The 26909-nt window shown below is 33.0% G+C and overlaps 2 protein-coding genes across 2 annotated transcripts in view; both read left to right on the top strand.

Annotated features, from left to right (window-relative positions):
* Nucleotides 1-17219, top strand: part of LOC139529867 (uncharacterized) — a 68932-nt gene extending 51713 nt beyond the window's left edge. The window contains exons 39-53 of the mRNA XM_071325806.1: nt 482-660; nt 1065-1208; nt 1700-1862; nt 2943-3087; nt 3778-3899; nt 7301-7443; nt 8058-8205; nt 8367-8570; nt 9640-9846; nt 10840-11613; nt 12102-12314; nt 12855-12950; nt 14443-14774; nt 15085-15292; nt 16782-17219. Of these exons, the coding sequence (XP_071181907.1) occupies nt 482-660; nt 1065-1208; nt 1700-1862; nt 2943-3087; nt 3778-3899; nt 7301-7443; nt 8058-8205; nt 8367-8570; nt 9640-9846; nt 10840-11613; nt 12102-12314; nt 12855-12950; nt 14443-14774; nt 15085-15292; nt 16782-17059 (3356 nt within the window). The 3' untranslated portion in view covers nt 17060-17219. The remainder of the gene's footprint in view (nt 1-481; nt 661-1064; nt 1209-1699; nt 1863-2942; nt 3088-3777; nt 3900-7300; nt 7444-8057; nt 8206-8366; nt 8571-9639; nt 9847-10839; nt 11614-12101; nt 12315-12854; nt 12951-14442; nt 14775-15084; nt 15293-16781) is intronic.
* A 930-nt stretch (nt 17220-18149) lies between these two features.
* Nucleotides 18150-21452, top strand: LOC139482765 (toll-like receptor 4). The gene is made up of 2 exons (XM_071266829.1): nt 18150-18199; nt 19183-21452. Exons 1-2 carry the CDS (start codon nt 18180-18182, stop codon nt 21299-21301), a joined length of 2139 nt encoding a protein of 712 aa, XP_071122930.1. The 5' UTR covers nt 18150-18179; the 3' UTR covers nt 21302-21452.
* The last annotated feature ends 5457 nt before the right edge of the window (nt 21453-26909 follow it).

Here is a 26909-nt window from a genome sequence, read left to right as displayed (position 1 = left end):
CATTATCACTGTACTATTATGCATATTTTAGGGGCCAGCTGAAGGACACCTACGGGTGCGGGAATTCTCGCTACATTGAAGACCCATTGGTTGCCTTCGGCTGTTGTTTGCTCTATGGTCGGGTGGTTGTCGCTTTGACATATTCACCATTTCCTTTCTCAATTTTATTCATCCATCTAATATGAAGCAATTATAAGTATACATGCAACATATACATCATGTTCCTTACATATGTAAATATTGTACATGAAATCAAATGAAAAAAATGAATCATAGTTGAAATTGTAAAGCAGTTCAATTCATACAGCATGTAGTTTTGTTAAATGAAAGTCTTTGAATGACCTTTTACCACATCGATCAAACGTATTGATGGAAATATTTGAAAGAAAATTTATAGTATAGGGTAGACATGTGTTTTCTGCTCTATGGTCGGGTTGTTGTCTCTTTCACACATTCCCCATTTCAAGTTTCAATTTTAAAGGCATGTTTGCTATAAGAACTGACCATGCAGCAAATCTACATCGTCATGTTAATGGTTGGATGACTTGGTCAAGATATAAACTGTGGGTATCATGGTTAGGGTTTACAGATCTTCATACTGGAATCGAAAAGTACTCTGTATCTATCGGTAGCAAGTACATGATGGATGATTTTAATAAGGTAAGAATTGTCCTGATGATTGAGTATGTATTCAAGCCTTCATAAATACATGTATCATAACAAAGACATTCAATTATTGGTTTCTTTTAAACATTTATCTCTGAATATGTATCATCATGTCTGTTAAAGAACAAAAGACATAAAATATAAAAAAAAATGGAAAATAAACATTCATAAACATAAAAATATATAAAATTACAAAATAGCAACTCCTTACAACTATGGAAGACCCATAATTTGAAACTATCTTAACTGAAATAATATGAAAATAAAAAGTTGGAAAATTAGTATGTACTATCTCTTTTTAAACTAAATATAACAAATAACTGAAAAGCATTATTTCGGTCATCTGTAATTGACCGGGACAGTTTATTTGATTGCGTTAATTTGTGTTCATATTGTAGATATCTGGTTCACCACAAGAGTTCTTGCACAATCAGTCAGGAATTGATAAGCATGATGAAGGCTTTGTTCAAACATTTGAAGTTGATACGAAAAATCTGGCCAAGTTTGAAAACGTGTTTGTTAGCGTTTGGGCTGTAAACCAGGTAACAGTTTTATCACTTTATGTGTATGGAATAATACTGTGAATTGACGATAATGCAACGCACATACAGCAATTAAGAACCGATAATCAGTAAAACGTACAGAAAACATTTTGCATAATATTGAACCATTTCAGATTAATTAATTTTCCATACATACCAACAGTTAAAAGTTTTTATTTGGTAGGAAATACATCCTTGAAATAAATGGAGATGTGTATCTTCGAAATAGATTCCCTTCAACAAAATACAAGATTCTTACAAGGCAACCATGGTTAAAGCATTAATTTATTCATTGTACGAAAATATACTGCATATAATCAATGTCACAATGGAATAGATGATAGGTAATGTGTGATAAACGTCAGTGACACAGCATCTCGACAACAACAATATCAATTCACCAAAAAATACATGTTAAATAATTGATGCTATGTTAGCGTCAATATAATTGCTTAAAATCTGATGAATTTTTTTTTTTGCATTTTTGACAGATTGGATTACAAAGTAAAATGATTCATTCTCAATTTAAACTTGTACCTGGAGGTTCACTAGAATTGATAAGGAGATGTTCAGCGGTCACGTGTCAAGGACATTGTGTGTGTGCTGCTCAAGGTCAACGATGCACAAAAAGATCATGCCATGATGTTACTAAAGGTATATACCAAATAGGATTATGTCTACTTTATTTATTTCTCTGCCCAATACGTCCGCCCTTCTTTAACCGTAATAGTTGTTCGTTCCGTCGCGAATTTCAGCTGCAAGCTACACATGCTTAATTTTTCCAATACTACATAACATACAGATGTATATGTATACCGATTATTCTAACGTTTTGTTGTCCTAATTCGTATTCAAAAAACGATAACTAGTGGGAAACAGTCTTTGAACATCAGATTCCTGAAACACATAAGTCAAAAACAAACTGATAACGTCATTGTCAAAACATGAAAAACGACCAAAAGAGAAACAGACAAACAAAAGTACACAAATCACAACATAGAACTCTAAAAATGGAGCATCACGAACCGCACCAAAATCTTGGGGCGATCTCTTTTGCCATTCAGGATAAGCAGATCCTACTTCACGAGTGGAACCCGTTGTGTTATAAACTTGTGTTATAAGCTTTAAGGTTAAATATGTGCATTAACAGGAAACTTCGGAGCGATATTGTTTAATTTATATGTTTTAATATTAAGTTGTCTTTATATACAATCGAGTTTTGCAAATGGCTTTCCCGTACGCGTGTAATGAGTAGTTACATATTGCATTTGCTCTGTGAAAAATGTGAAGAACTATTCAGTGAAATTTGCAAGAGTGGATAAACATTTTTACAAGTGTTGGTCGGTCAGTTATTCATCATTACAAATAGACTAAAATATAAAAAAACGGAGATGTGGTCTGATTGCAATAATTAACAAGAGATCATAGAACGTGGATATACAATATTATAGGCTACCATACCATCTTAAACAATAGGAAAACCGAAATGTTTAATCGGCTACAAAAGGCCCTGACATGAACAATATGTTATTATTTATAAGATAAATATGACGAATATGAATATGGAACAAAGTAACCAACTGAATTATTTTCTTCATTTTATTTAACTTTGAAATACATATTTCATTTCTCCGGTTAGAAAATTTAATAATGTCAATCAGTCCATGAAATACAAAACAAATTCATGTATAAGGTCTTTTTAAATAATATAGTAACAAACCTGTTTTTCTTTAGCAAACAACAACAACCTACTTGGCATATACGACATAACAAATATCCAGGAGTCTTCTCCTTTTACTGACATAAAGTACACGCCATCAAATGTCGCTCTGGCTGCCAAATGGCATGTTATACAAGCCCAGGGATTAAGGCCTCTGTGGTAAGTGTTTTGGGGTCAACATTTTAATTTAATTACTTCATATTTTAATAGCGGAATGACTTTTATAGATCTGTCGGAAAATCTCGGTGTCTAGGGAATAGATAAACGATTGGTTAGATAATCGATAACTTAAACTACATACAATACGTATGTTTTGAATTGTGGGTCGGGTTTTGATATCTAACCACTGAACTCACTCGTATTTATCTTTATCACCCTTAGATACAAAACGTTTTGAATACTGTTATCACTGTAGAAATTACAGTATATACAATGGTATCTTCCAGATTTCTTCGTCGTAACTCAATTCATCATTAACGAATTTACTTCACGAGATAAATAAATCATATAGTAAATGACATACTTCAATTTAAAATTGTTTGTATTTCATATTTTAGTTGTTGTACTACAGTTGTGTGATGTCTATTAAACAAAGTTTTAGTTGGCAATTGAATGATATTACGCCATTGGTCATTCAAATGATATAATGCTGAAAATACACGTCAACATTTTTTACTCTATACTTTTACAAAAAAGGCAAATGAAATATGTGTATATAAATGAATAAATAAGTGTAACGTTTTTCATAAACGTTTTAAATTGCTGTCGACCATAAATATTTTCCCACAATTCTCTGTAATAGTTACCATGCCCAGATTTAAATGTTACAAAATTATGTGTATGATTAAGGTATGAATGGACAGCAGGATATTCAGATAAAGATGAACCTGAAGGAATCTTTGATAATTTAAACGACGATGTTTGGCATCATGCAGGACAAACAAATCGAGCAATATTGAACATTAAACGAGGTAAGTTTATTTTTTTATGCCCCACCTACGATAGTTTCAAGTTGATTGGACTTCAGCTTCATCAAAAACTACCTTGACCAAAAACTTTAACCTGAACGGACGCACGAACGGACGCACGAACGGAGCACAGACCAGAAAACATAATGCCCCTCTACTTTCGTAGTAATGGTCACGCTGAAGTGCGGTGGTTAACACGCTGAAGTGCGATGGTGACATTTTGACGTTAACTTGTTGATATCTACCACTACAAACTGCTCAGAGTCTGAATTGACCAGTTTTTGTGCTCGACCAGTAAAATCGAGCACACATTTTACTTGACTAGTCTCGATATTGTCTCGACTGTACTTAACTGTAGTTAAGTGTACTCGACCAAATCTCTACTTTACTTAGTGTGATTCAGTACTTGATGATCTTGGTGTAGTTTGAAATGGTCTTGACCAAGGCTCCACCTCCACAAATTTAGTTTTGACTGGTGTATATCAGCCCATCTAACTAAAATAGCTAATAACTAAAATTAGATTCTTTCATTTCACAGCAATAAATCAAACTACCAAATAAGGTTGAATTTTGTAAGATCAATATTTAATTCAGTTAGATGGGCTGATTTACAACAGTCAAAACTAAATTTGAAGGTTAAGACTAGTCAAGACAGGTCGAGACTGGTTGAGACTGAGTTAAGACTAGTCGAGACAGGTCGAAACAGGTCAAGCCTTGGTCAAGACCATTTCAGACTACACCAAGATCATCAAGTACTGAACCAGACTTATTGAGTAAAGTCGAGACCTAGTCGAGTACAGTTAAGAACAGTTAAGTACAGTCGAGACAATGTCGAGACTAGTCGAGTAAAATGTGTGCTCGATTTTACTAGTCGATCACAAAAACTGTTCAATTAAGATTTTCAATTTACGTTGATTTGCGATGGTATTACACTTTAGTGCGATGGGCAACCTACGACTTTGAGTAAAAGCAAAATGTACATGAGTTGTTTCATTAAAATAACACAATTAAGATTTGACAAAAGTATTTGCTATATAAAGGCAACAGTAGTATACCGCTGTTCAAAATTCATAAATCGATAGAGAAAAAACAAATCCGGGTTACAAACTAAAACTGAGGGAAACGTATCAAATATAAGAGAACTACGACACAACAGAGACACACCACTGAAACGTAAGACACACAGAAACGAACTATAATTTAACAATGGCCATTTTCCTGACTTGGTACAGGGCATTTTATGAAATTTTTTTGGGTTGAAACTGGTTTTGTGGTCATGCCAAACCCCCCGCTTTAATGGTAGTGTTAATTATAACATTGAAATGACAACATTACACGACAGGGTACCAATTAATAAACAGATAAATGGGAGAAAATATAGGACAGAGAAACAAACGAATAATAGCCATCAAAAGGTAACAGGTTAAGAAATATTTGTATACGCCAGACGCGCGCCACGTCCACACAAACGTAAAAAGTTTGAAAGCAATAACTACAAAGTTGAAGATCGCCGAGGACCAAAAGTTCCAAAAAGTTGTGAGGCCAGGGTTATCCGCCTGGGACAAAAACATCATTATTATCAACAATAATACATAGTTTTACAAACAGTAAATTTTATAAAATGACTATATAATAGATATACATGATTAAATTTAAGTTGTGGCTAGCTATAGAATAAAAAAAGAATACATTACAAAATCACAGCCCTGTTAGCCATAGTCAATGCAACGCCCAAAGTGACGTCACATTTAAATTTCTTTATTTAACTTATATTAATAACAGTGAAAATTAATCCCTAATTTGAAAGATGGTTTAATATCTATTTAGATCATACCAAATACTTTAATTTTTAATCTAATTTTTTAATTCTCAAATTCTCCTTTTAGCACGCAGAGTATGGAATAAGGTTTTCAAGGGAAAACAATATTCAGCGTGTAGGTCCATTATAAAAGTACTAAGAAGTGTCCATCTCATTTACAGAGGAGGATTCAGGGGGCAGAGGTCCAGGTCCCTTTTTCTGGGGCTTATATAGGGAATCACTGTAGCATGACTTGAGACCCCCCCTTTTAGGCAGTCAGCGGGACCCCACTTATGGAAATTTCTGGATCCGCCACTGATTTACTTAAATATTAATATAAAACTTAGTAATTGTTCACAACAATTCTTCATCAATTTATATATAACTGATGACGAAACAGTATCCACGAAGTAAAATACCGACAAGTTAATCTATGCTTCACTAATAGCGAGGCTTGTCAATTATTTCACGAAAAATAAATTTCAGGATGACCAATTGGGATGTACAAATGAGGTTTAGGCAGGTCAATTTCTGTCTGATATGTTGTAGACAATCAACACTGATACCATAAAAAATAAGACTAGAGCGACTGAATTTATCTCGGGAATAAAACAACATCATATAAACGTGATATAGCAAAAACATTGAAACATTGCTAATACTAGCCATTTGTTTTATATTAAATTGCCCACATAAAATCTTGTGACGATTACGTAAAGATAAGTTAAGATTAATATTTAGATTAGTATACTGTATTTATCGTACAAAAAGTCTGCGGAATAATTTAGAATACTGGTTAGTCCATCTGGTGACCAAGTTGATCTTTCAGCCGCTTTGCTGCCTAAAATGTGTAAACATATTTTTGTAACCTCAACAAGTAATGCTTAAAACTGATCGGGACTTGAATAGTTCGTTTCCTTCCCCCCTTACTTTCCTTTATAAGAATGAAACCTTCATCTACAAAACCCTATTTTATTGCCTGCGAATCCATGTTGTATTTTGAAAACGTCACATTATTCAAACGTCATACACAAAACCATCGCACTTCAGCGAAATGACCATCGTAGTTCGGCGTGGACCATCGCACTTCAGCGTTACCATTGTACTTCAGCGTCCCCATCGCACCTCCGAGTCCTACATATATGTAGCCTTATGCAATGGCATTGTCAGTTTATGTTTGACTTTTGAACGTGTCTTTAATTTCATTGGCTCTTCTTTGGATATTAGTCGGTTAAACCATTCAAGTCTGCTTATATTTAATTTGATTATTATTTGATGATATAGTGTGTATAACTATTTACCAGTTGTGGTGTCAACGTTAATACGTTTATATAACAAGCTCAAGTGACTTTGAAAATATTTTTACTAAAAGCCCTTCTAGGTGCATTATATCTTATTATAACATAACAGTTTGTATTATTTGACTGTCTCTATTATATCATATTTAATTCATCCTTAATGTTACAGTTGTGTGGTTTTGGCTGGGTTCCTGTACATCACCTATCAGTTTTTCTATTGACTGTTGTTAATATATTTGTCGTGTTCAAGCTGTGGTTTTAACTTTTAACTGTCAACTGATGAATTTATAATCATTTTACAAATGTAGGTCAGCGGTTAAAGGAATCACCAGTATCGTATTCGATGTTTATTAGAGCCTGGTACAATGACGACACGTATGCAGACTTTAAATCAGATGGAATATTAGTTATGTCAACTCCTCTTCCTAGGCGGAAAATCAAAGGATCAGCAGTTAGTACAATAAAATCAAATTTACTCGTCCCGAATATTAAAAAAATACATATTTTTCACTCAAACGAGTACTTTGATTGAAAGTTATTTATTAATAAATTGCGCAGACAAATAATCAATGAAAAAAATGTTCGAAGCGCTAAGATATAAACCTTTATTACATTTTATTTAAGGAATGACTGTAATATTTTTTCTGTCTATGAAGAAATAACATTAAAATGTAGTGCACACTGAATAACGCGCGTGGCACCACATTGTTTTGTTGTTATTTCGAATAGACTGACAAAATGTTCCAGTTATTTCTTATGATTGAATTCTGAATTCTATTTTAAACCGGCGTAAATCATAAAAAAAACGTTGATGACGTCATGGTCACCTGGCAAAATTGTGTCTATGATATGATAAACGAAACGACGTTAGCTCATCAGAAGACGTGTTGCATTCAACATTAAATTATTTGTTTTTAAACTTTAAATTTCATTTGTAATTATTAAAATGTCTGTTCTTAATGGACATGAATTAGCTACATGGACACAATTGTGATCTTTGTACTGTTGGAATTCTTATTTGTGTATAAGTTATATCAAAACGTATTCGATGTCCAACCATTACAGGTTGTTGAACAAATACCTGGTCACTGGAAGAAGGATGTTGATTATCTAAAACCTGGTGCTCCATTCACAGTCAAATGGACAAACGTGTTTAAAGATGATGCTAATATAATTGCCAAGTTTAAAGTGTATCTTAGTACATATCCAGGAGGTATGATTTAAAACTATATTTTGTTTACACTACATTGACATTTTGCATAAATTATCTGGTTAGATGGTAATTTTTTTTTCAAAAGAGGTGTAAGGCTTTAAAACTATCGAATTAGCCACTTGTGTATTGTATTAGAAATAATGAACCAAATTTTGTTAAAGGTCATGATATACATGAAGTGGAATTAGATCTACCAGGATCAGTAACGTCACATAACATCAGCCGAGTACCATTATCATCAGGGAAAGTATTTTACAGTAATGTGGTAGGATACAGTTACTCTGGTATCCATGCTACTGAAACATCAGACGGTATCATGGTTGACTCTCTACCACCAGTTACTGGTACTGTCTATGATGGTATAGGTGGGTATTATATAAAGAATATACCAATATATAAATGCAGATCTAGTTTCATTTTAATTATTTCATATACATGTATGATTATTGTAGGAATTCATTTTACCTGTTATCTGTGATTTCACCTGTGTTATGTGGGCGTCGTGATGCTCAATATTTAGTTTGTACTATATGTTTTCTCTTTTTCGTCATTTTGTATCATTCGTTCTTTGCCATGGCAATATCAAACTATTTTCGGAAAATTTGTTTGAAAGCCCTTTGGAATCTTCGCATCTCTGTTATTGTTGGTTTTATCATGAATCATCATACTTTTTCTGTAATTTTTAATTGTGTAGTGAATTACATAAATTAAAGCCCGATACAAAAACCCACTTAGGAGATATCCTCATAAGGGGAAGTATTAGGCACTCATTGTGCTGAGTATGGTACATATACTCTAAATGATGGCACAATAAAGCTTCTCTGAAATCGTAGCCACTTATCTTTTTTTTTCATTGTCTTCTTAGTATTCTCCCTTTTCAATAACTAGTACGTACATTTCTGTTCCTTTTCAAATAATAACTTGTCGAGAAATATGGAAGGTTACAACGAAATACGGTCAGTGATCGTGAATAACAACTGAATACAATTATACTACATGTATTATTAAAAACTAAATACAAAACATTTTTGGTGTGTATTACTTAAAAGAGAGATGAGTTTTGTAAATCGGCAGTATTGAAACAAAGGATAATATACGATTGGAAATTTTACGGGGAATAATTAATGTTACTATATGGATTCGGTTAGTAGTTTTCTGAACTTAAAAGCTTACTGCATCAGTCTTCTAATTATTGAAAACGAAAGAAAGGTATAAAGAGTATCATTTCATGACACAAAATGAGTAAATGCTCAGCCAAAACATATTCATAAAAGACTCAGTGCTTTTACTACAGTACCTCGCCTCAAGTTCATAATGAGGCTGCAAGAAGTATCATAACAGAAATAATTTGTATCTTATGTAAACGTCTGACTGAAATGCCTTATATTATAAAGTTTCAGCCTGCATATATCATTGTACTATCATTGGTTTTAGGAATGCACGACACAGAATATCAGAATAATTCAAAATTGGTCGGAGCTTCGTGGCATGGGTTTTCTGATCGAGATTCAGGAATAACAAACTACATGTGGTGTGTACAAACTAAATCTGCTTCTGTACCTTGCAACATTAAAGACTGGGAAAATGTGGGGATTCACCATTCTGTGTCCAGGGTCTTTAATAGTTCACACATAAATACAGGTAATATTTAGTAAATTATTGTAGGAAGGTTATAACGTAAGAATACTGAATTGAAATACAGCTGTTGATTAGCCAAAAACTACTAAAGATCAAATTGTACAGAGTTTATAGCATTTTCTTACATCCTAGATATTTCTATAATTGGTATTTGATGAAAGCAAACACGTGAACTAACATTTATTTAGATTGTGTTTAGTTAGCGGGTTTTATTTTCTTATACACAAGTAGCAGTGTTACCTCTTTTTACAAAAAAAAAAACCCAACATAACATGAAAAAGAATTTTCGCCCGAACAACCAAGGAGAAAATGATAATGAAAGACTGGAAATAAATGCAGAGAACACACTAATACAATTGAGAATGGAAATGGGGAATGTGTTAAAGAGACAACAACCCGACCATAGAGCAGACAACAACAGAAGGTCACCAACAGCTAACAAGTTGTTATTGTTGGCATTTGTTTTGTATAAACCAATGGAGGTAGGCTCTTAAGATTGAAGATCAAATCACTTCCATATGTCAGTAAGTCTAATCAAGCTCATTATAGATACCAGGACTAAATTTTGTATATACGCCAGACGCGCGTTTCGTCTACAAAAGACTCATCAGTGACGCTCAAATCCAAAAAAGTTAAAACGGTCAAAAAAAGTACAAAATTGAAGAGCATTGAGGACTAAAATTCCGAAACGTTTTGCCAAATTCAGCTTAGGTAATCTATGCCTGATTAAATGTCACATTTTAAGATACTCTGCAAGATAAATTCGCTCTATACTTCACACGCACAATGTTTGACCTTTGCTGTCACCAAATTATTTTTTATTATCTCATTTATATCGTATTCAGACTCACAATTCAAAGCTATAATATGGGGAACCATCACAAACAGATTCCAAGAAATTTAGAACAAGCGAGTGTCATTTGACATACGATATATTTTATATCTAGCGACATGAGAAAATGACGTTGTACAATTTCTATCGCTTCATTTTTACAGGAGAGGAGGTTGAAAGTCTAGTGTATGCAGTAGACGGTATAGGATATAGATCTAAAACATCGAAATCAAATGGCGTCATGATTGACACTACACATCCAGAACCAACACTTATGGAACATTTGGATCAAAATATTGCAGCAAATCCCTCGTTTGAAGACGTGAATGGTCAAGCAATTGATTGGGACAATATTACCAATGCAAATTTTTGCAACAACCTTGTTTACGCTATGCAATGGAATAACTCATTAAGAAGTTGTGTAGGAGTTTTAAAATCTGGTAAAAATGTAGCTATCGACGGAAGGTCATTTATATTTGTTGAAGGACAGATATCACAGTCATTAGACAATTTAATTGTTGGACATTTATATCGTGTGACTTTTGTAACAGCGCATCCTCCCATTCTTGGTGCTGTTTTAGCAAATAAAGAGGGATATATAGAATTGGGTAATACAAGGCACGTTTTTATGGTCTATACAAAACAAGATAAACACGGAAGTGCATCAAAGGAGTTAAACTGGCACCATCATACATTCTACTTTCGTCCGTCCACAACAACAGAAACAATCAATCTTGGCAGCATGACTGGAAATACCGGTATTCTTTTTGATGACGTAAAAATTCAGGAAACTGTTCTCCATAACCATGACGAAGAAAATCAAAATGGCAAACATATTCACGCCCATGTGGTGGCTCTGCATCAGTGGTCATCAATCCATGCCTCGTGGAGTTTTGTTGATCCAGAAAGTCCAATAGTAGATTATATGTGGGCTATAGGTAAATATTATTTAACCCTTTCTTGACCCATGTTGTTGCCAATGATCCCAGATGATGATTGGCTGAGCTTTAAGTGTTATAATCCCTAGCAGTTCACTGGCTGAATCGAAATGTGCTTAAGCGTGTTAAAGAAATTGACATTTTTATGGAATGACGAAGACATTCGAATGTGAACTTGTTAATCAAAAATGAAAAACGTACTCGAGTACTTATCAAAATTTACAAGAGTATACCACCGTTGTCAGAAATAATAATTGTTATAGCCATTCATTGCAGAAAAAGGAAAATTCATGTCTTGTTTGAAACTTTGCTATGGCGAATCGACGTCTGTTCCGCCCTCAGAAAGCATCAGATGCAATGCGTTCATCACAAATTAAAGATAAAAGAAAAAGTCTTGAAAATAAAAAAAACAGTAATTATATGTTATTCTTTTCGAAGAAATATTGAAGTGTAATCAACTGAAAACTTTAATAAATACTTTTTTCTAGGCTATACAGAGGGAAGCACAGAGGTCCAAGGATTTACAAGTGTTGGTCTGAATAACTTTGCCTATAATTATAATGTCAGTCTAGCTCATACGTCAGTCATCCATATCACTGTAATTGCTACAAATGCTGCTGGATTAAGAAGAGAAGCGCACGCGGAGGATCTTCTCGTAGATTTAACAGCACCAGATATTAGATTTGTTAATGATGGCATAGGTTTGTGTACTAATCAATATAAAAAATAATAGAAAATATGCTAGATATGAGGTTGAAGTGTGAAAATTTGGTGCATAAAATATCACTTGTTTTAGATGATTGTATTGAATGAAATGCAATTAGACAACAAAAACAGGTAATTGATCATGCCTTTACTACATGTCAATTATTTAAAACGTGGTGATTGTTTACCTTATTATTACAGTGCTTTCCCTAATATAATGCACATTAAATTGTATGTGTGTTCAGCATCATAGGAATACTAAATATATATTTAAAAAATAGCTCAATTATCTATTTTAGTGTAAAGCACTTTCTTAAACAAAGAAACATACAAGAGATGGAAATCTTGTTTGATATTTCGTGATAATATTGTATGTTGTGATTCTAAGATGTAAATGTCGTTAATATTGCATCATATTTTTTCACATTGAATTGTAGAAAGGTTTCTTGCAAAGTTTTTATCATTAAATACATTCTATTTGATTTTTAAAGCTTTTTTTCTGATTTGATAAAAGTTATGCATATCTGCTGTTGTAGGTTCTGATATAGACGCACAAACAACAGAAGAAGTATCTGCAAACTGGGAGGTAAATGATGCTGAATCAGGAATAGATGTTTGTGAGTGGGCAGTTGGTGAGTACAAGCATTTTAAATATAAAGCAAATACAAATAGGAAAATACCCTAGCGATAATACACTAAATCCCTGGGATGTGTTTTAATTAATGTAAGTCTCTTATGCATTATTTTTTCCGTGGAAAGACCTATTGGTTTTCTTCTGATTGTTATTATTTTTTTTTCTTCCACCTAATTTTTTTCCTTCGCTGTTTTTTTTTGTTTTGCAAGATGTCGCTTAGATATTTGGAATTTGATATCGAACAGTTTATACGTTTTTGAAACTGTCACCGCTTAACCGAATACTTTCCCATATAAGAGTTATCTCCCCAAACACTGTTTTTCTTGTGATCTCAAAGGCTTTGCAACAGTATAAGAAACCGACAAATTTATTTTATCAAATTGCTCGTTATATCCTCAGGATGTTCTGTTTTATTTTGACCGAAGCCGTATATAGATTCCATATGACAGTTTCCCCCCCTTTTATGTTTGAAATAAGTAATATGCATTTCTAACTGGTAAACCATAAGTGATAGAGACCTAATGTCTTTAGATTTGAGGTCCTTAGTCCAAAAATATGAAAATTAGGTCAAGGTCAAGGTCATTTTCTAAATTTTTATTTTGGCTTATTTTCACTTATTTTCAATAACCGTAAACGATATCGACAAATTATCTTTACTAAATTGTTAGTAGTGACATGAATTAACACTTAAATTTCAATAGCGAGGGTCATTGACTGTAAATTGGAGTTTTCTCCCCTTTTATATTTAGAAAAATGCGTTAAGTGATATAACTCATTATCCTTACATATTATGGACCTAGGATCTCTTGACTTGAGGTCCTTAGTTTATGACATTGAAATTGAGATCAAGGTCAAAGGCAAATTGGACGTTCTAGATTTTGACCTTTGCTTGAAATTCATATTTATACATCATAAAGCCATAGGAATCGACATTCAAACTGAATATCAATGTTTTCATATCAAAATATATTGTTAGTGGTGGAAAGACCTTCAATTGTTCTTTGAACAATTGGTTTTTAATTGTTAATTAATTTTTTTTTAACTATTTTTAATGCCAAACTTAAATAATTTCATGACATGAAATGGCTGTCATTTGTTTTAAACTTAAGACACAATGTATATGAATACCCGTTGTTTGTGAATTTTAAATACAAGTCATTGGAACCTCGAATGGGGGTGTGACACAAAATTCATGTTAAATATATACATGTTAGGTGTGTCAAGAGAACGTTTTTCGCTTTTTTTTTTATATATATAGATTAAACCGTTGGTTTTCCCTTTTGAATAGTTTTACACTAGTTATTTTGGGGCCCTTTATATCTTGTTGTTCTGTGTGAGCCAAGGCTGTGTGTTAAAGGCCGTACATTGACTATAATGGTTTACATAATAATGGTTTTAATAAATTGTTATTTTGATGGAGAGTTGTCTCAATGGCACTCATACCTCATCCACCTATATCTATGTTTTGATAAGATACGTTTGATTTGCAGGTTATCAACCATATGGGAATGAAATACAAACTTTCCAGCAATTAGCGAGTGGTGTGAAAAGAATATCAAAAGTATTTTCTAGCGGTCAAGTGTCTATGCAGATGATACACGTGTCATTGCGATGTAAAAATGAGGCAGGATTGCAGTCCTCAAAGTCGTCAAATGGTGTTAAAATTTCAAGTCTTCCACCAAATACTACTTCAGCCGAGGTACAAATTCTACCACATTCCTTAACGGAATACAACCCAAGAGATCATTATCAAGGTGACACCTCATCTATCAGGGTAAAATGGACAGGATTTGAGGATTTGACGGGTCTCGATTCTTTCCTAGTAAGTCAATTCACCTATTAAGATGCTATTTAATATTGGGCATATAATCAGTTATCTTAAACTGGATGTTGCTAAAGTTAAATGTTAAAAATTTCTCTTTTTATATAAAAAAAAAATTAAAAAATTCTTGACATGAGTATGAATTATAAAATAGACTACTTGCACATTGTTTGGTGATTAGTCATACCGGAAGTATGTAACTTCGGAATTTCGAAATCGATATTGACTGTACCAAAAGGCGGGCAGAATTTCCAAATCCGCCAATGAAACCAGATTATATTTTAGATGAAAAACTCCTTTATTTTTTCAGCTGACATTGCAAAGCCATGGCAAATCAACATTGATTTCTAAGTCAATTATTGCTGAAAACCAAGACATATCCTATTGTTTGTTTGAGGGGTTGGATATATCGAATGGAAACTATTCAGCCAGTGTCAATGCAGTAAATAAAATGTACTTACGGAGTACTCAAGTGTCATCACAAATTGTTATTTCTCAAATGTCGCCATTGCTAATAGGTATAGTATAACATAACACACAAGGTTAAAATGTATAGTGTGTATATAGCATACAAACAGGAACTCTCTAAACGACACACATTTAAAAAAAAAGATGTGGTATGATTGCCCATGAGACAACTCTCCACAAGAGACAAAAATGACACAGAAATTAACAACTATATGTCATGCTGAAAATGCATTTTTAGCGCTATAAACATGATAAAACCAGGTTTAATCCACCATTTTCTACATTCAAAAATGCCTATACCAAGTCAAGAATATGACAGTTGTTGTCAATTCGTTTGATGTGTTTTGTATTTTGATTGTGATTAGGGACTTTCCGATTGAATTTTACTCGGAGTTCAGTATTTTTGTGATTTTACTTTTTATTTCGCAAATGCAGATTTATTTTTAGTAAAAAAGACACAATTGGGATTGAGAAAAACGTTTCAAGCAGTTTAACTTTTATCCTATATATTTGAGACTACAAAACATGTTGCATTTGTGAAATTATCAGTCCATTAGAGTCGTTCTTCTTCATAGCTCTGTTAGTGCAGTTTTTAAAAGCTTAAGTCAATTTGCGTAAAACTTTGGTGGACTGCTTAAAAATCTATTTAAATAAGCTACCTTTCATTGTTTTTTTTATAATTTCTAATATATAAGAAAAAGTGATGAGCGTATCATGCACTCATGGCACAGTTCGTTATTTTATAACGAAAACACCATTGTTAACTAAGTCCATATACTGTGAACATGTATGTACCTTACAGAAGTCTACTGTGAGAATCAGTTTAGAATTCAACGAGAATAGAAATACCTTAGATTTTTCTTTTATGTTCGACCAAATATTTATGTCAAAACTTGTTTTGAGTACATGCATCTGACTTTGATATCTTCAAAACACTAGTGACCCAATATTTGTAATAATGAAGTCTCCAATTCGAAAACTGTTTGCAATGAAATTTTGGAAATCTCATTTTCCGTTACTCGTTACGCTTTTTTCTTAGCACAAAGTAGAACAATGAACCATGGTTGTTCATTGGTCTCTCGAAGTCTTTTCGTCAATTGCAAATATTATGAAGGTATAAAAACCTATTTTGTCAGGGCGGAAATCAAATTATTTATCTTTTTTTCAAACTAATTGATTTTTTAATTATGTTTTGGTTTATTAAGGTGAAAAATTGTTAACGTTATCAGTAATGCTAATACCTAAACAGTATAACAGTACCGCTTATATCATTAAACCCAATTTGCAATCATTTCTTTTTTCAAAAACCAAACATTTTAAGTGTCCCATTGCATTACATTTTGGTGAATTGAGAAGTAAACACATTTATAAGAAACGGTGGTTATCAATAATGGTTGTGCATGATCAAAAGTTCATTCATGGAAAACGCTCCCCACATTGATAGATGATATGTGTATGTATGTCCGCTTCTCAATATATATTTCATAAAACAGGATTTATATAATACACGTTATATATAGTAAACTTTTAAAATTTCAGAGAACCCAAATTTGCGACTTGATTTAGATAACCGTACAATTACAGCATCATGGAAAGATCATTTCCAAACACAGCAGCCAATATATTATGAAGTTTCGGCAGGAACTATTTTAGGTGGCTCTGACATCATACAGTGGCAGGAAACAAAAAATACATTTCTGGAATTCCAGCTTCCTCCGAAGATAAAATCAGTCAAGGATTTAACAGGTTATCTATCAGTTCGTGGTGTGTCAGCAAATGGAATGACAACATTAGTTAATGCAGCTGTTAAACTGTGATTATTGGCAATATGTAACACTGATTCAGTCCTTTATAATTGCTGTGATAATTTTAATTTGAATATGTTTTTTTTTAAGATAATTGTTATCATGAATCCGTGCAAACAATGCAGATTGATTGAATTATTTAATTATTATTTAACAATAAATGAAAAATGAATTTTTGCAATTGAATTACAGTTAAGTAAAAGAGTAGCGAAAGATACCAGAGGCACGTTCAAATTCATAATCGAAAATAAACTGACAACTCTATTGCTAAAAAAGAAAATGACAAACAGACAAATAGTAGTACACAAGGCACAACATATAAAACTAAACGACAAGCAACACGAAACCACACCAAAATGGGGTTGATTCCAGGTGCTCTGGAAGGGTCAGCACATTCTGTTCCACATATGGCACCCGTTTTGTTGCTTATGTTATTACAAATCGAGTAAATAGTCTTATTCGGTAGGTCACATTCATGAAAAAGGAATGGGATTGTAGTTAAGAAACATTAGAAACAAGATCGATTTGTTCTTTAGCAGGAGCCCATTTAGATATTATATGAGCGTCCTACAGACCCAGAGTTTATACTCCCCCCCCCCAAAAAAAAGTGTATTGTGTAATGGTGTACACTTATCTTAGGTTTTCAAGATTTTTTTCTAGTCTCGAAATTTTTTAATATTCAAAGGTCATTAAGTTTCCACTTTGTATTAATAATTAAAAACAGGCGAAGTTTTTCACAATGACAATGCTTGACCTTTAATTGGGTGGAATATTTCAATGCATATAGTCACAGCATATCATTTAAAAAAAACGAGGAAATTATTTCAGAATAATAGATTTATACAATGCTTATACACGACCTTAATTTGGTATGAGCAGCTAAACGACCATATTTAAAACTGCAATGGCATATTAATTTAAAAAAAAAAACGGAAATGTTATTCAATTTATAGAAATCGGATATGGTGTCACGTTCAATAGAGGACAAACAAGTAAAATGAAATCACGCTTCTACCCCCACCAAATATGGGCAAAAATTTTAGAGAAATCAATTAATTAAATGAAAATAAATTATTGAATACATCAAGGTATCTTCAGTGGAGCTTTGACTGTCACGCCAGAGTGCAAGACAATGGTACAAGTAAAATCCAGGTATGTTTAATAATAAAATTCGATAAATGATAATATGCATATTGAAGTAAAAATCAATATATCAAAAAGACAGAGAGAGCAAGTATAAAAACAACAGACGACACCAAGGCCAAAACCATACAAACAAAAGAAAAAATTTACAAAAAGGATCGAGGAATCATAAGACGGTGTAGGATTAAGGTGTCCACCGGGAAAAATAGTTCCTGCTTCAACTGTGCAGTATAATTACTAACATTCACAGACTATGAACTCGGTTAGTAAAACAAATGCATGTATGGCTAAGACAAATTATGTTTAAGTTCGTTATAAATGACTACAACAATGCTACCATAAAATTTTATTTTAGTAGATTCACTGAAAGCTGCAATAATCATTATATGTAAAAAGAAATCATCATAACGACAGGAATGAAATTTAGTACGCTGGACGCGCGTTCCGTCTACAAAATAGTCATCAGTGACGCTCGAAAAAAGGTTTAAATTGCCAATACGCAGTCCTAAGTAATCACAAGTCTCATATCGAATCAATAGTTCTCAAAAGTACCATACTTGTTATTTGATACACCAGATGCGCTTTTCTTGTACATTAGGATTGGAGATATAATATGCTAATTTGTAATGATCATATTCCTTTTTAGGGAGCAACTATTTAACATCAAAAGGGGAAGGAAGTAAAAATAAATTTTGACGCTATCAATCGAATAAGTTTTTTCTTCTTCAAATTTCACACTATAAGGTATGCGGAATATTTGGATTTAGAATATTCTATTTGGTCATCTGCTTGACCAATATATTTTTTCCTATCAAATTGGGATCAAAATATTTTAGGGAAACACCATGACCCTATCTTGAAGTTGAATGGTTGTTCCCTTAAAACACCCATTTTTAAGAGATTTTTTTTATTCTGTGATAATACAAGTCAACTAAATGATTTTGTTTGAAGTATTCTTCGAAAATTATCTTTAAACATTTTGTTTGTTTTAGAGATTGGCATAAAATGTTAATTTCAACGGAGTTAATAAAAGTGCTGATACATATTTTGCCAGCTCATGTTACGTGTTCCAACGTGCCATGTGATATACAATGCCGTTGTTGGGAGAATGCTCACATCAATTATTCAGTTTGTTCTGGTAGTAACTTGACAGAGATCCCAAACGTCCCTGCAAATACAAATGTTTTGAATTTGAATCGCAACAACATTATGCGTATACATAGTAGAGCTTTCCAAAATTTGAACCGTCTTATAGAACTGGATATTAGCAAGAACAGATTGAATCATTTAGAAAAGGAATCATTCTATGGTCTCGGTAATTTGAAAAGACTATGCTTACAGAATAATTTTTTATCATACAAATCAACCTTTCCAAAAGATATTTTCAAACCGTTAAAATCTTTGGTTTACCTGAATATCAAGTTCAATTCAAACTCAAGGGAACCAGACGATTTTTCAGATGAAACGATATCCGACCTTATTAGTTTGGAAAGTTTTGAATTGGATATTGCTGACATGAACGCTATTCACGAGCCATTTAAGTCAAAGTTTTCAACTTTGAAGCATTTAACAAATTTGACGAGAGGCGAGTGCAAGTTGTCAGCATTCAGACAAAGAACGTTCATTAATGTTCTTCATTTAGAGTATTTAGACTTGTCGACATGTCCTATTCAATGGATTTTTAATAACTCTTTGTCAAAGTTGAGAAATCTCAGATACCTTAACGTTTCAAACATGAATTTGTTTATAGACGAATATCTTCTACTGTTCAACGAAGTAGCATCAACAAACATAAAACAGCTGGTAATAGCAAACACATCTGATTGCGTAATATCAAAATTCCCAGTCTCTGTATTTAAAGTCTTGAATAATACAGGTCTGGAAGAATTTTACCTCAACAATAATGTGTTTTCAGATGCTACAGGAAACCAATGTGAAGAGAGCATACCTTCTTCCGTCAAACTTTTAGATTTTTCGTCCAACAGACTTATACAGTTTTGTTTCCGTATGCCGTTTTTGAAATATCTTTATTTACAAAATAATTCTTTAGGATCTTTTCTCCAATTCAAATCGTTTATGTCATCACCAACTACACAGCTAGAATTTGTTGATTTTTCCTTTAATTTTATTTATGAACTGAAATTTTCCACATTTCAAAGACATACGCAATTGCAAACACTCAATCTCAGCAACAACAATTTACACAATATAGATTTCGATGTTTCTAACATGAAAGCTTTGAAACAACTAGATTTATCAAATAACTTTATCGGAACATCAAGTCAAGACAATATGGACACTTTTACCAACATGTTTGAAGTATCAGGTTTACGAATAGATTTAGGATCCAACGTCTTGCGCTGTGGTTGTTCATCTACTCACTTTTTACGATGGATGTTGAACAACCATAATCATTTCAATAATAGTAATGCATATAATTGCAAATTTGATAATGGTACATCGATTCTACTAAATAATCTAGGCGAAACAGTTTTACAGCTTGAAAAGGAATGCGACAAACACGTAGTAATAATAATCGTTGTAACTATAGGAATATCATTAAGTGCCATTACTCTTATTGCTGGGTTAGTTTATAGATATAAATGGAAAATACGTTATATTTATTATATAACGAAAGGTAAATACACAAAATTGAAACTTGCAGAGAACAATAAAATATATTTGTATGACGCATTTATTTCGTATGCCGACAGAGAACAGAATTTCATTATCAATGAATGCATTCCGAATCTAGAAGAAACTGGGAACAAAAAGCTATGCATTCATCAGCGAGACTTTATACCTGGTGAGGATATAACGCTGAATATAACGAATGCTATACATGATAGCAAGAGAACTATTTGTATAATCACCAGGGCATTTCTAGATTCTTATTACTGTATGTTTGAATTCAATATGGCCAGAATGGAAAGTATTTACTCTAGGGGAGGAGAAAACATTTTGTTTCTAGTCTTGCATGAACACATTACATCAAGGGAGCTACCATTAGTGATGTTAGAAATAGTACAAAGACAATCGTATATAGAATATCCAAATGACGAACAAGGGAACGTCGTGTTCTGGGATAAGATGAGGGAAACCTTAACTTAATTTCAATTTGAAGTTTTTCACAGATCAAAAACAGAATAATTGGGATGCAAATAGAAAACATATGTTTAATGTCTTTTTTGTCTGTGGAATAAATATTCAGGCAAATCATCGGAGAAATTATTTCAAAATTATAAAAAAAAGTTTATTTGAATGTTTTATTAATATAATTTGATTACAATGATTTGTATATTATATGTCAAAATTGTTTGTGAAACTACTTTCATGTTTTACGTGTAATGTTAACCGATGCGTAAATAAATCCAAAATTGGTATAATTTATATCCATACGATTAAAAAGTTACAATAATGCAGATCCGGTAGATCAAGAGGGAGCAGCTATACCGTTGAAATCACTAGTGTCCGTCGGTTCGTAATAGTTTCTGTGTACAGTGCCGATTCTGACTTTAATACAAACTTGTAATAACTAAAACGGCAAGTATACCAATGTTTGTATGCACATGGCAATTCTTAAATAGTTTTTCGTTAATCATTTTGCAGTACAAAATGCTGAAATATAAGACAAAACTATTAACAAATATAAATCAATTGCTTTTAAAAAGCAATTGTAAACGGTCTTTCCCCCTTTGAAATTGATTATCTGTGGGAAGGGGGGGGGTATTTGTTTGTTCGTTAGTTTGTTTCGGTATGGGGTCTATATTATTGTGTTACCGGAGAAGTTTCATGTTTAGTTTGGAAAGTTTTTATTTTATTTTAGGTACAGCGCGCGCGCCAGATTGAGGAGACACCACGTGACGCGGGTTTATATTAACAAAAACTTAGTCTTTTTATTTCTTTTTAGGTGGGGACGTTAAACAGACAACATCTATAGAGATGGAATGCACACAATGTAATTTCTTTTGTCATTGTAGGAAATTGACATCTTGATGACAGTTCACGGGCAGTGGATGTTTTGGATTTAATTGATCCGGTGTAACTTTAAAACACATTTTTTGATTATTTTCTGATATTGTACATTTTTCAGCACCTGTTTGTAACACAGATTAGTATTTCAATCTCGGAGCGGACATTTTATTGTAGGTTTTTACTGAGATTTACGGACCTAGCAAGCGATTTTTACGGCATTGCTATTTCTTTTCTCTAGGAAAAGCTTTGAGAGATATCTGCACCAAATTTTTTTATAAACTTTTAGTACATGTATGCCCTGCTGACTGCAAATTTTGAGGTCGATTGTACTTGTAGTTTCAGAGTACATGTGGATTTTTTTTCAGAAGTGACGCAAGAACAATATTAAATTTCAATGTTTCATGAAACATGATTGATTGATCATGATTGATTGATTGATTGATTGATTGATTGATTGATTAGTTGGTTGATTGGTTGGTTGGTCGGTTGGTTGGTTGGTTGGTTGGTTAAACACGTTGAATAGGGTCAATTGAAACAGCGAAAAAGAAACAAAGAATATCTTGGACACTATATTAAACACATGAGACTGAAACATGATTGATTGATCCTGATCCTGATTGATTGATTGATTGATTGATTGCTTGCTTGATTGATTAGTTGGTTGGTTGGTTGGTTGGTTGGTTAAACACGTTGGATAGGGTCAATTGAAACAGCGAAAAAGAAACAAAGAATATCTTGGACCCTATATTACACACATGAGACTGAAACATGATTGATTGATCCTGATCCTGATTGATTGATTGATTGATTGATTGATTGATTGCTTGCTTGCTTGATTGATTAGTTGGTTGGTTGGTTGGTTGGTTGGTTGGTTAAACACGTTGGATAGGGTTAATTGAAACAGCGAAAAAGAAACATAAACACATGAGACTGAAACATGATTGATTGATCATGATCATGATTGATTGATTGATTGATTGATTGATTGATTGATTGATTGATCGATTAGTTGGTTGGTTGGTTGGTTGGTTGGTTGGTTGGTTGGTTGGTTAAACACGTTGGATAGGGTCAATTGAAACAGCGAAAAAGAAACAAAGAAGATCTTGAACCCTATGATAAACACATGAGACGGAAACATGATTGATTGATTGATTGATTGATTGATTGATTGAGCATGATCATTATTGGTTGATTAATCATGATCATGATTGATTGATTGATTGGTTGGTTGGTTGGTTGGTTGGCAAACACATATAAAACTCTTCAAGTAGTGCCCCAAATCACATATGTACATGACCTTTGACTTTGTGACCTTTGTCAAGGTCATTGCTTCACAATGTCATTTCAAAAGACCCTATGGGTCAAGGTCATTTGGTTTAAGAGTTTTGTCTAATAATGGCTTTATATAAACCATCAATGGGGATTATGTCCCTTACACAATGGTAAAACCAATACAGTAGAAATGTAACAAAGTTGCCCCTTGAGGTACCAAACATTTTTCACTATGTAAATTTTCTGTATCTATAACCATTCCTAAGTTATAGGGAAATCAAAGACCAATAAAAATGTAAAATACGACCTTGACCTTTGACCTTGACCTTATTTTCATTTTTTTGGACCAAGGATCTAAAATCAAAATACCCTAGGTCTCTATCACTTATGGTTTTCCAGTTTAAAATACATTTCAAAATTTCAAAAACAAAAGGGGAAATAACTCTCATATGGAATCTCTATACGGCTTCGGTCAAAATAAAACAGAACATCCTGAGGATGTAACGCGCCATTTGGAAAAATAAATTTGTCAGTTTCTTATACGGTTGTGAAGATTAAGCGATAACAAGAAAAACAGTGTTCGGGTAGATAACTCTTATATGGGAAAGTGTTCGGTTAAGCAGGGTTAGTCTCAAAAGCGCATAAACTGTTCGATATCATATTTCATTTATCTAAGCGACATCTTGCGAAACAAAAAAACTGCGAAGGAAAAAAAAGTTGGCCAAAGAAAAAAATAATAATAATCAGAACAAAAACAATAGGTCTTTCATCCGAAAGGTGAAAGACCTAATAATATACGTGACGTAATCAATAAAACCGTTTATTGTTTTCTTTAATTTTTAGATTTTTTTTTTAAATGAACGAAAAACTGTGAAAAATATTGTTGAATCATATATTCAAAAGATCCGAAATATGCAGGGTAAATCAAATATCAAAATAACAAATTCAATCGTAAATATCAGTGTTTAACAAATTATGTCTAAAGGAAATATATATATTGTAATGTACAAGATATCCGATTTATTCATTTATTTTTCGTAAAAGATGCGAAAATAATAAATATTTTAGAAGACACAACGTGTTTTGAAATTAATAGCTTTAATAAAATTAACGGTACCAATTTTCTTGCACCGGATGCGCATTTCGACAATACATGTCTCTTCAGTGATGCTCGTGGCCAAAATATTTGAAATCCAAAGCTTAAATAAAAGATGAAGAGCTATAATCCAAAAGGTCCAAAAAGTATAGCCAAATCCGTGAAAAGAATCAGAGCTATGCATGAGGGAGATACATTCCTTAATTTATAATAATTTCTATCATTTTGTAACAGTAAATTTTAATAACACAAAAAATCCGTATTTTCATGCCAGAACCGAAGTACTGGCTACTGGGGTGGTGATACCCTCGGGGACTAATAGTCCACCAGCAGAGGCATCGACCCAGTGGTAGTAATAAAATTAACGGTACCAATTTTCTTGCACCAGATGCGCATTTCGACAATACATGTCTCTTCAGTGATGCTCGTGGCCAAAATATTTGAAATCCAAAGCTTAAATAAAAGATGAAGAGCTATAATCCAAAAGGTCCAAAAAGTATAGCCAAATCCGTGAAAAGAATCAGAGCTATGCATGAGGGAGATACATTCCTTAATTTATAATAATTTCTATCATTTTGTAACAGTAAATTTTAATAACACAAAAAATCCGTATTTTCATGCCAGAACCGAAGTACTGGCTACTGGGGTGGTGATACCCTCGGGGACTAATAGTCCACCAGCAGAGGCATCGACCCAGTGGTAGTAATAAAATTAACGGTACCAATTTTCTTGCACCAGATGCGCATTTCGACAATACATGTCTCTTCAGTGATGCTCGTGGCCAAAATATTTGAAATCCAAAGCTTAAATAAAAGATGAAGAGCTATAATCCAAAAGGTCCAAAAAGTATAGCCAAATCCGTGAAAAAAATCAGAGCTATGCATGAGGGAGATACATTCCTTAATTTATAATAATTTCTATCATTTTGTAACAGTAAATTTTAATAACACAAAAAATCCGTATTTTCATGCCAGAACCGAAGTACTGGCTACTGGGGTGGTGATACCCTCGGGGACTAATAGTCCACCAGCAGAGGCATCGACCCAGTGGTAGTAATAAAATTAACGGTACCAATTTTCTTGCACCAGATGCGCATTTCGACAATACATGTCTCTTCAGTGATGCTCGTGGCCAAAATATTTGAAATCCAAAGCTTAAATAAAAATTATTCAGCGTATATCCTCCAATAAATCTCTACGTGTTACGCTCCATAGATGATGTTTTCAAGAAAACCTCTACCGTGTTACAAGTACTAGTCTGACTTGATATTGTGTAGTAAAGTTTTGCGTCTTACACTCCTGACTTGGTAATCTCTAGTTAATACTATCGTTCTACACTCCTTACTTTATATTTTCTAGTAAAATATGTACGTACTAAATTCTTTCCTTAATAACTTTAAGTAAATATCTGCTCGCTACTCTTTTTACTCTAGTAACCTCACTGTTCTACACGTCCTACTCGCTTTCTCTTGTAAATTCTCTACCTTTAACACTCCTCACTTGGTATCTTTTAATAAATCTTTGTGTGCTATACTTCTGACTTAATATTCTCTAAAAATCTCATGTGTTATACTCTTGACTTGATATTCCTTTATGCATCTCACGTGCTACACTCCTTACTTTATATTTTCTTATGAATCTCACGTGCTACATTACCTAATTGATATTGTCCCATATACATGTGTGTGCTATACTTCTGACTTAATATTCCCTTATACATCTCACGTGCAACACTCCTGACTTGATATTCCCTTATACATCTCACACGCTAGACTCATTACTTTATATTTTTAAGTATATCTGTGTGTACTAGACTCCTTACTTGGTATTCTCTAATAACTATTACGTGCTACACTCATTACTTGATTTTCTCCATTATCTTAGCATCTGTACATTTCTAACAATAGAAGATGTGGTGTGAGTGCCAGTGAATGGTTAAACGCAAACGCGTGGAGACCATGTATAGTTAGTAATATGTTATAATTAGTAGGCGCGGCTTATTTCAATAAACTGTTAGAAATCTTACATACTACACTCCTTCCTTGATATTCTCTAATAAATCTCGCGTGTTACACTCCTTCAGTTATATTATCTAATATATCTCAAGTGCTACACCTTACTTGATATTATATAGCAAACCTTTGTTTGCTTGACTCATGACTTAATATTATCTGATAAATCTTACATACTACACTCCTTCCTTGATATTCTCTAATAAATCTCGCGTGTTACACTCCTTCATTTATATTATCTAATATATCTAAAGTGCTACACCTAACTTGATATTTTATGGCAAACCTTTGTTTGACATAATATTCTCTGATAAATCTTACACTTCTTCATTGATATTACCTGATAAATCTCACGTGCTACACTC

Source organism: Mytilus edulis, chromosome 7, assembly GCF_963676685.1.
Source record: "Mytilus edulis chromosome 7, xbMytEdul2.2, whole genome shotgun sequence".
Classification (NCBI taxonomy): Eukaryota; Metazoa; Mollusca; class Bivalvia; order Mytilida; family Mytilidae; genus Mytilus; species Mytilus edulis.
This window is presented reverse-complemented; position numbering and strand designations above follow the sequence as displayed.